Source organism: Lonchura striata, unplaced genomic scaffold, assembly GCF_046129695.1.
Source record: "Lonchura striata isolate bLonStr1 unplaced genomic scaffold, bLonStr1.mat Scaffold_85, whole genome shotgun sequence".
In the NCBI taxonomy this organism is placed as follows: Eukaryota; Metazoa; Chordata; class Aves; order Passeriformes; family Estrildidae; genus Lonchura; species Lonchura striata.
In genome coordinates this window covers 2,229,284-2,239,534 of record NW_027461188.1, presented here as the reverse complement: position 1 = coordinate 2,239,534, position 10,251 = coordinate 2,229,284, and the positions used below count along the sequence as shown (strand labels likewise).

The 10,251-nt window shown below is 53.2% G+C and overlaps 1 protein-coding gene across 1 annotated transcript; it reads left to right on the top strand.

Moving 5' to 3' along the window:
- Window positions 1–1,076: 1,076 nt before the first annotated feature.
- On the top strand, window positions 1,077–2,153 carry LOC110484680 (uncharacterized). Its single transcript, XM_077790764.1, has 2 exons — window positions 1,077–1,128; window positions 1,315–2,153. The coding sequence occupies exons 1-2, from the start codon at window positions 1,077–1,079 to the stop codon at window positions 2,151–2,153; spliced, it is 891 nt and encodes a 296-aa protein (XP_077646890.1).
- Window positions 2,154–10,251: the final 8,098 nt, after the last annotated feature.

The window sequence follows — 10,251 nt, the reverse complement described above, 5'->3', positions numbered from 1 at the left end:
CTCCCAAAAGTCACTCAGAGGAAGCTGCATCCAAGTTTCCAAGAGTTCCTCCTGAAAGAGCCAGAAGGTCCTCAGAGGAGAGAACCATGCTGTTGTCAAAGGAACTCAGGGTCAGACAACAGAGCCCTGAACTCACTGTGCAAAATAATGTTGCAATTCTGGATAATAAAATTGTTAAGGAGATGCCTCTGCCCCAATTAAGGTGCTAACAAGACCAAATCCAAAGTGGATTTTATTGAACAGTAAATGTGAGGTAGAGACAGATGGAAAGAAAGAGACGAGAGAGCAAAGGAGTGACAGAGACAGAAATCTCCCCTGGGGCGGGGCAAGTGTGACATTGTCCCCTGTGTGCGTGGCCTTCCCAGGGTGGGGGTTTTACACCGGAGCCAGTTTGGGTAAGGGGGGTGGTGTTCATCCCCCACCCCGAGCAGGGATTGCCTCACTGTTTCAGGTTATAATGTCAGATGTAACCAAAAGTGTTTTCAGTCACCATCTCCATAAACTGTTATCAACAGGTGGGGCAGTGTTCTTTATCTCTTCCATGGCTCAGCCCTGATAACGCCCTGCAGGGGCCATCTTCTGTTAATGGGCCATTGAGTGTCACTGCAGGACTGATAAAATTACACCATCCCATTGTGGGATTCTCCGCCCAGGGGGAGGAACCAAGCATTCCTGCCTGGATATAATCTCACCATTTGCAACACCAGACCACCTTGCCTACTGCATTCCCAGAGGACAAGAGCTCCATAAGCACCACTGGACCTTCAGAGGAAGACCAGACCCTTCTACAGGATCGCCGCTTTGACACAATCACGTTCATCACTCCAGCTGGACTGCAGCCACCATTTCATCAGACTGCTACCACCACCCTGAGCAACGGGGTGTCAGGTTATATCCTGACTCTGTGAGTTTAAAGCAGGGTTTCTGTATCATTGCCTTGATCTTAATTTTCTTACTAATTGTCATTCTGGCTTAGACTCTCTCCCTGGTTTGCCTTCAAACCAGTACAAAACTCACTGTGCTCATCCCTTGTTTTCCTCCCAAAACAGGATTTCCCATACCCAAATATTCACCAGATGGAGAAGAAGGTTGCAAGGAAGAGGAAGATGCCCTGGGACACTGAGGCAGGTGAGGAGGAAGTCAGTGCCCCTTTCCCCTTCTCTCCTGCTCCATCTCCCAGCCCAGCACGGCCCCCTGCTGCAGGACAGCCCCGCTGCCGGTGCCCTCCTGCTGGGGATACACTGGGGGGATCTCCTTGCCCTTTCCTGTGGCATGGAGGCAAATCCCATCCTCTCTCTATCCTTCCTCCCCCAGACAAGGAGCTGAGGATGGAGAGCAGGAAGGAGAAATCCCCACGGCAGAACCTCATGGAAGAGGCCATTTTGAGCAACTCCACAGTGCAGCAACCCAACAGGGAGGAAAATCCCTGGAGATCTCACAGGAGGAGGTACTGCAAACCCAGCCCTGGGTGCTCTGAGGAGGAAAGGTCCGCTCTGGGCCAGGAAGGTGGGCAGAGCTTCAGCCAGAGCTCAGAGCTGGTGGTCCCTGAGAAGCTTAATGATGGGGAGAAGCCCTACAAGTGCTTGGAGTGTGGGAAGAGCTTCAGGAAGAGCAACAGTCTGAAACTGCACATGATGATCCACACTGGGGAATGGCCCTACGAGTGTGGGGAGTGTGGGAAGGGCTTCAGCTGCAGCTCTGCCCTTATCAAGCACCAACGCATCCACACTGGGGAGAGGCCCTATGAGTGTCCCGAGTGTCAGAAGAGGTTTAAGACCAGCTCCAATCTCTTCAAACACCAGCGGATTCACACAGATGAAAGGCCCTTCCGCTGCCCTGACTGCGGGAAGGGCTTCAAGCGCAACTCCGACCTCATCACACACCAGCGCATCCACTCTGGCGAGAGGCCCTACATGTGCCCCACTTGTGGGAAGACGTTTAACAGCAGCTCAAATCTCCTCCTGCATGAGCGGATTCACACTGAGGAGAGGCGCTTCCTTTGCCCTGACTGTGGCAAGGGCTTCAAGCACAAGTGCAATCTTGTCAGCCACCAACGCATCCACACTGGAGAGAGGCCCTACTTGTGTCCCCAGTGTGGGAAGAGCTTCACCCAAAGCTCTCACTTGACCAAACACCAACGGAGCCACCGGTAAAGGAGGCCCTGAAAATTCCCCAGCTGCAGGAAGAGCTTCGTGCACTGCTCCAGTTTCATCCCCCATTGGAAGACCACATTGGGAAGAGCCCTGGTGATCCATGTTCCCTGTGATCCATGCTGGGAAGACACCTGTCGCTTTTCCTGCCCCTGCCAATGACCTGATGTGGGATTGAAGAACATGAGGGTCTGGCCATGGCCCTGTCACTACATTCACTCTCACCTCAGGTCATTGCCAGGGGCAGGAAAGGGACTGTCTCTGTCTTTCCCTGAGGAGACGGGTGTACTTTCCATGCAGGAGGAAACACGTGGCCAGGAAGATACAATTGATGGTGATGTGGTTTTCTCCGTAAATAGTTTTTCTTATCCCTTCTGTTTTCAATATTTTTTCTGTTTCTCTTTCTTCCTTATCTTGTTGCTGTTCCCAGTAAATTGTTCTTATCCCAGCTAGGGATCTTTCCCTTTTTTCCTTCAGTGGAAGGTGGGAGGGCAACGAGCACCAGCAGGGTTTTAGCGAGAGCAGGAAATTGGGGAATCCCATTCCTGAACCCCGGCCCCTGGAAATGGAGCATCCCAGCTGGTCCCAGCTCTGGTGGCCATGGCAGCAGCCTTGGGAGCGGGTCCCTGGCTGGGGCTGAGGGAACCTCTTCACTCTGGTGCCCAGGGACAGGAGTGGAGGGAGCGGCTGCAGCTGAGTCGGGGCAGGCTGAGGTTGGATGTCAGGAAAGGGTTTTTGCCCAGAGGCTGCTGGGGCACTGCCCAGTCTCCCCAGGGAAGGGTCACAGCTCCAGGGCTCTCTGAGCTCCAGCAGCATTTGGACAGCGCTGCCAGGCCCAGGCTGGCAGTGTTGGGGTGTCCTGTGCAGGGCCAGCAGTTGGACTCGAGGATCCTGATGGGTCCCTCCCAGCTCAGCCAATTCTGTGGTTCTGGATCCATGACCCTGGGGACGGGAGTGCCAATGGTTGCCATGGCAACGGGCTCCAGGCCTGAGCTGGTGTCCATGGCAACCACCCCTGGCATGGGGTCTCCATGGAGCTGCCCAGGGACTGACCATAGCAACAGGGGCTGGGGATGGTTGCCATGGGAACTGACCATAGCAACAGGGGCTGGGGATGGTTGCCATGGGAACTGACCATAGCAACAGGGGCTGGGGATGGTTGCCATGGAAACTGACCATAGCAACAGGGTTTCCTGGTGATGGTTGCCTCCTTAGGATGAGATTTGTCACAGGCCCTCAGAGGGGTTCCATGGGGACTTTCCAAGAGTCTCCAGGCTGTTTAAGAGATGGAATGTCACACACAGAGACAGGGGCTCCATGGAGCCCTCCCAAGGGTTTCTGGGGATGGCAAAGAGCCGTGTGGTCAGAGGCAGTCACAGCCATTCCATGGTGACATCCCAGGGCACCTTGGGCTGCAAAGGCACCGATCTGTCACAGGCACTCACAGGGGCTCCACAGTGACATCCCAGGAGTCCCCAGGCTGCCAAAGAGCCAGGATGTCACACACACTCCTGTCATGTGCAGAGTGGGAGCTTCAGGTAAAAGCTTTATTTCATTATTGGAGAAACTCCTGCTGAGTCATGAGATGGAGACACCCAGCAGCCACCATGGGTTCTAAAAGCCCTGCAGAGCCCCCAGACTTCTAAAATTCCTTTTAAGAGAGGAGACTGGGAGTGACTGGATCCAATCCCGGCCCCAGAATTTGTCAATGGTTTATGTATAAACGATTGGACAGGTAGAATTGAACAATCTGTCAATGCAATTTTTCATACAGGATTAATGATGGAATACCAGATATATTTATATAAATACAATCAGATCATGACTAGACAGTAAGCTCTTAACCAGAGTTATTTACTCCACAGTCCAGAATCTATAACAATTATAGGATATTCTGCTCTAGGAAGCAATTTTGAAGTCAGCAGGGCCTTGCTGGAATTGTTTGAGCCCATTGCAGGCAGAGCCTCCTGCTCCAGCAGGAACTGCCTTTCCTGTGCCAGGAGCAGGGCAGGTCCCGCTGCAGGAACAGCCCCAGGCCAGCCCCAGCACAGGGAAGGCCTCGGGCACAAGGGCAGAGTGCCGTGCTGGGAGCTGTGCCAGGGACAGCCCGAGGCACCAAAGGCACCTTGGCAGCAGCAGCTGCTTGCAGGGCATGGCCAGAAGCCTCCCTTGGCACCCGGCCTGGTGGCCAGCGCTGCAGAGCTGCTGCCTCAGGGCTCATTTCTGGCTGGGCTCTGAAAAGCCACTTCTGCTCCAGGAGCCTGTCTGGGAAGCCATTGGCCCAGCACCTTGGGGACAAGATATTGTCAACAAAACTCTTCATGCCAGCAGAGACAAGGCAGGGGCAGAGGAAAGGGGAGAGCCAGGCCCAGGGGACAGGGCTGCCATGGTGATGGCTGTGAGGTCACTGCCCTGCAGCAGCCTGGCTGCCCTCAGCAGACATTCTGGCCAGAAGAGTTGTGAGGGCACCCAGCTCATCTGGGAACCCACAAACAGGAATTCCATCCTTGGGGAGGGGAGGGGAGGAGATTTCACTGGGTTAGGTTGCACACACTCCCTGATATTTGAGCATTCCTGGGATGGGAAATCCACTTCTCTGGAAAAACAGTTGACGTTTTGTTCCACTCTCATTACTGTAAAATATTTCCTCCTTCTAACAAATTTAAATTCACTCTCATTCAGTTTAGAGATATTGACCATTGTTCTGTCACTGCTAGACTTGGGACAAAATAACTTTGATAACTATTTTTCCATTTTCACAGATCTTGGGGAGGACCCAAATATCTCCCAACATGGGGTTTGAAGGCTTCATCACATAACCAGCAGGTAGAGGCTGCAGGCTCTGGGCTCAGTTGTGTGCAGACTGAGGACAGAACAGAAGTAGCCCGGGAGGGATTGAAGGGTGGTTCCACAGATGCTGAAGTTTTATTTCATTGTATAAAACAGCCAGAGAAAGAAATAATGGCACCAAAGGTGTAGAGTGCCCCTGCCCAATGAGGTGGGGATTCTACCCAGACACAGCATCCGGTGAGAGCGTGACTTAAAGAAGATTCCACCCCTCCACCCTGTGGGGTGTGTCCCTGAAAGCCTGGGAAAAGACACTCCACCCTATCTGATCAAATGAGGAATGGCCCCGGAATGTTCTTCTTTTTCTGTAACCTTATTGGCTTAAATTGTGCTGCAATTTCCCCACTGTAGTTTTTTCCATTGATTGTCCTCCTCGATCCACCCCTTTGCAGTCTCCTGCTCTTAATATTGGACCTTGATCCTAAACTCCACCCCTACCCTGTAATATAAAAGTCTTGACCCTACCACCTTGTTTCTTGTGTTGGTCCCTGGGAAAATGAAGAATCCTCGATTTTCTAAACCAAGACCTGTCCTGTTGCCTTCCTTTCCCTGTTGGTCATTGGTGTCTGCCTGAGGTCTGAGACTCTGGGGCCTGGGGCAGTTGTTGTGCCCTTTGCAGTGGCAGAACACAACAGTGCTTTCCTCCCTATGGAAAAAAGAACTATCCTTATCTATGCAGAAATTGCGGGAATTGGGCTTCCAACTCCCAAATTCCCTATATCCAAGGGTTGCTTTCAGACAAAAGCTACCAGGAAAGAGAGGTCTGGCTGCCATTGGCCTCTGACGGCTGCCTTTCATTTGCCCCTCAAACACCGGTATTCCGTCTTTTCCTTCCTATGGAAAGAACCATCCTCCTTCAACAGTCCATGTCTGAAATTGGGATTTCACCTCTAAAATTCCCTATATCCAAGGGCTGCTCCCAGACAAAATCTGCCAGTACCATCAAGTCTGGCTGTCTTTGGCCTCTGGTGGCTGCCCCTGCCACACTGGGGCTCAGTTCTTTCCTTCCCATGGAGATCACTGTGACACTGTGGGCACCTCATGGAACCAAGGGGATCATTGTGGCACCACTGGAGCCCATGGAACCAAGGGGCCATGGTGACACCGTGGGGCTTCATGGACCCAGAGACCATTGTGACTCTGTGGGGCCTGATGGAACCATGGAGACCATTCCAACCCTTCAGGGCCTGGTGTCACCAAGGGGGCATTGTGACACCTCAGGGCCTCCTGGAAGCAAGGGACCATTGGGACACTGTGGGGCCCCATGGAAGTGAGGGAACATGGACCAGGTCTGGCTGGCCTGGCCTCCCAGGGGCCACCTGACAGGTCTGGCTGATCTTGGGATGCCAAGGGCTGCCTCTCATCAGCTCCTGGAGCACTGGGGCTCTGTGCTTTCCTTGCTTTGAAAAATAACTGTCCCTCTCTTAACATGAGCATTGTCAGAATTGGTAGTCTTCATAAAAAATTTTCTATATGCAAGGCTATCTTGCAGGAAAAAACCTGCCAGTTCTGGCTGGCAATGTCCTCTGGTGATCATCTCTCATTCACCCAGGGTAAAACTAGGGCTCTCTTCCTTTATTCCTATGGAAAAGAACAGGTCTTCATGTCCAGGAACCATGGCCAAAATTAGAATTTGCCTCCCAAATTCCATATATCCAAGGATTGCTCCCAGACAAAAGTAGCCAGGACAGACAGGTCAGGCTGGCCCTGTCCTCTGGTGATTTTCTTAGACTTTGAGCTGAAATTTTTCATTTGAAAACACCTTGGAGAGGGCCCAGACATCTCCCAAGGTGGAATTTTGAGGCCTCAGGCACATGGCCACTGCATATGGACAAAGGAGCTCTGTGCTCTGTGCTGCTGTGGTGGTTTTGCATCACAGAAGTGATGTCCTGAGAGAAGCTGCTAGCAGATTCCTCCGTGTCTGACAAAAACCAATCAGTAATTAGCTTTGAGAGCTGTCAGTCTGTTAAAGCACTAAGGAAGCTGCAGACGCCTCTGTGCAGACACAAGTTAGAGATGAGAAAGCCTGGCTGGGTCTCTCTCCCTTCTGGCCCCACAGAGGTGCCGAGGCCGGCCCAGCCCCGTCTCGGCCGTGGGGCCGGGCGGCTCCTGCCGTGGGGCCGGGCCCCTTCCCAGGGAGCCGCCAGGCGCCATCGGCTGCCGGGCAGGGCAGGGGAGGCCGCGGGGCCGAGGCCGGGCCGTGGCTGCGGGTGCTGACATCTGGCCCTGCCGAGCCCTGCCCCGCCGCCAGCCCGGGCCCGGCCAGGATCCGCCGGGCCCCAGGAGCAGCCCCGGGCCGGGCCGGCTCGGCCAAGGCTCTGCCGCCCTTGGGCTTCGCCCGCAGCCGGCGGGCAGGGCAGGAGAAGCCATCGGCCCCGGCCGTGCTGCTGCTGGGCTCTGGCCTGGCTGCTGAGATCCTGGCCCTGCCCCAGCACGGCCCAGCCTGACACAGCCCCAGCGCAGCCGCTGCAGAAACCTCCATGGCAAAACAGCTCCGGCCACAAGCACCGAGCCCAGCCGGGCTCACGGAACCATCTGCAGCCCCGGGAGATATTGACTCTGCCAGTGCTGCCATCCTCCCTCCAGTGAGAGAAAAGGACACAGGGCAGGCACACAGAGGAGCAACATGAACACACCGAGGGCAGGGAAGGGGAAGTTGAGTCCCAGATGGGAGGGATGAGGAGATGCCTTGATCTTGGGGCTGGAATCCTCTGGAAAAGCTGTAGAGAAGGATGTCATTGATACATCAGACTCTCTTTTTCCCTATAAGGCATTGAAAAGTATGGGGAGATGTCTTGTTTCTGCAAAGGCCTCCATGCTAAAGTGAGCAAATGTTGCAGTAGCTGTGATCCCATGAGAAGCTTGAACATTGGAAGAGAGCAGTGTGATGAGACCCTGTGCCCTCAGGGAGAGAAGAAGACCTCTGTTCCCAGACATGAAGATGATTTCAGAAACAGAAGAAGAAAATATTGGTCTTAAACAGCTCATCTTTAAGCTAATACCCCATAAGTTGACATGGCCCATAATCACAGCTGTGGGAAAAGCTGTGAAAAAATGGCAGGGATTTCACAATTTTCATTTTTCCAAGTGGCTGCTATTCGTGGAAATTGAGAGCCCCAAGAGAACTGTTTTCTTATGGAGGAGTCTCCATAGCAAGAAAGAGAGACTCCTCTCCTTAGGTGAAATGAAGAAAGACAATTCTAGAAGTGGTAAACTGACTCAAAATTTTAGGTTTTGTGTCCATATATTCTCAAAGAGAAAGAAAAAGTTGTATGAAGAGAGGAAGTGTTGTGAAAGTTTTGTTATGATTCTTACTACTCTTTCTTTTAGTTACTGTTAATAAACTTTTCTTTATACACTTTTAAAGTTTTCATCCCATTTTCTTTTCTCCTACTCCTATCTCACAGCAGTAAATGAATAAGTATATTCTAGTGAGTGCACTGGTAATTAGCCAACACTGAACTCACCGCACTAATTGATGCATTGGCTGAGAAATCACAAATTGGCAAGCCAAAACCACTACAGAAAACTTCTCATGAACTGCATGAGAGCAGAGGGAAATCAAGGCAAAGCCATGGTTTGTCAGGACTGGCTTGATCCTAATGAGCCCCGTGGTGCATTTGGAGCTGAGCCCTGGAACCTCAGGGCCTGAGAGGAGATTGCACAAACCTTTCCAGGAGTCAAAGTCAAAGGAAAACCCCAAAGTGGTTGGAGTCTAAAGCATTATTGGGAACCACAAAGGTCCATCTATACCACAGGCTCTTCATGGACTCCTTGGAGAAGAGAACTGGAGGCCAGGATGGCACAAAAACCTCTCAGAGACTGAAAATGGCACAAAGAACTCTCAATGTGGAAAGGAAAATCCAAAGTACCTTACAAAAGTTAAGAGTCTTAAAGTATTCATGAGCCCCACTGAGTGTCAGTACAAAGCTCTCAAGGGACTCATTAAAGCAGATAATTGGGGCCATGATTGCACAAACCTCTCACAGAGTCTGTAGCAAAAGGGAAACACCAAGTACCTTAAAAGAACTGAAGTACCTTGAAGCATTAATGGGCCCCACTGAGTGTTGTTCCTGACAAAGCCTCTCCAGGGACTAATTACAGCAGATAATTGGAGGCCATGATTGCAGAAACCTCTCAGAGACTCCAAGGCCAAAGCAAAAGCCAAAGTCCTTTGAAAAACCTGCAGTCCCTGGGAGCATGAAGGAGCCCCCAGGGCCATTCCTGACCAAGGCTCCCCAAGGACTCCTTCCAGCAGATCCTTGACCCCACTGGGATGTGGGCTAGGGGAGGATGCTGAGGGCAGCACCAGGGGCTGACAGTGCCCAGCCTGGCTGGGGCTGTGCCAGGAGGCCCCAGGGCCTCAGGACAAGGTGTCTCCTCACAGCCCTTGGTGGCACAGACCCTGCTGTGCCCCAGGGCACCAAGACTTGGCTTCTCTTTGTCCCCTCCTGTCATCAGTGCCTCCAGTTCTCTGCTCTGCCTGGGGCCTGGGGACACTTTCTCAGTCGTGTCCCTCAGTGGGACCCATTAAAAGTCCAAGAAACTTTGGAGTTGGATTCTGACTTGGAGTTCTGGAGAGGTTTCTGCAGCTCCCCCTCAGGGCCTGATGTTCAGGGCCTGAGCACAAAGCCCCAGAGGGTCATTAAAGTCCTTGTGCTGTGTCTGTGCTGCTGAGCTGGGCCGGGCTCCTGGCACAGCGGGAGATCCTGGTAACCAAGCAGAGCTTCAAAAGCACATTTCTCTTGCTGAGCAGCTCTTCTCCCAGCCCAGCAGAGCTGGGGCACTGCCTGCAGCCAGCCCGGGCACAGCACAGAGGCACAGAGAGCTTCAATCAGTCAGGGCTGGGAAGGGGCTGAGAAGTGCCTGGGGCAGAATCACTGCCAGCCCTTGGCACAGGAACCTCTGGCTGCAGGACAATGCAGCTGCAGCTCCTGGAGAGATCTCCTAAAGCTGGAACATGCCAATGCCCACAGACCCCGTGAGTGCATTCTCTGCTCATCTCCTGTGCAGAGCAGCCAGGGGTGCCCAGGGCTGTCCTGCAGAGCAGGGTCCTGCAGCCCAGGGCGCTGTGCTGGGCCAGGGACTCTGCTGCCTGCCAGGGACAGCTCTCAGCCGGCCCTGGAGCTGCTCCCAGCGCTGGCCAGGAGCTGTGGGGGGAAGGAGCCACCCTGAGCAGGGCAGGTGCTGCTGCTGAGAGGGGCTGGCTGGGGCAGGGCTGCTCCCAGCTCCAGACCAGCCTGGGCACAGCTTC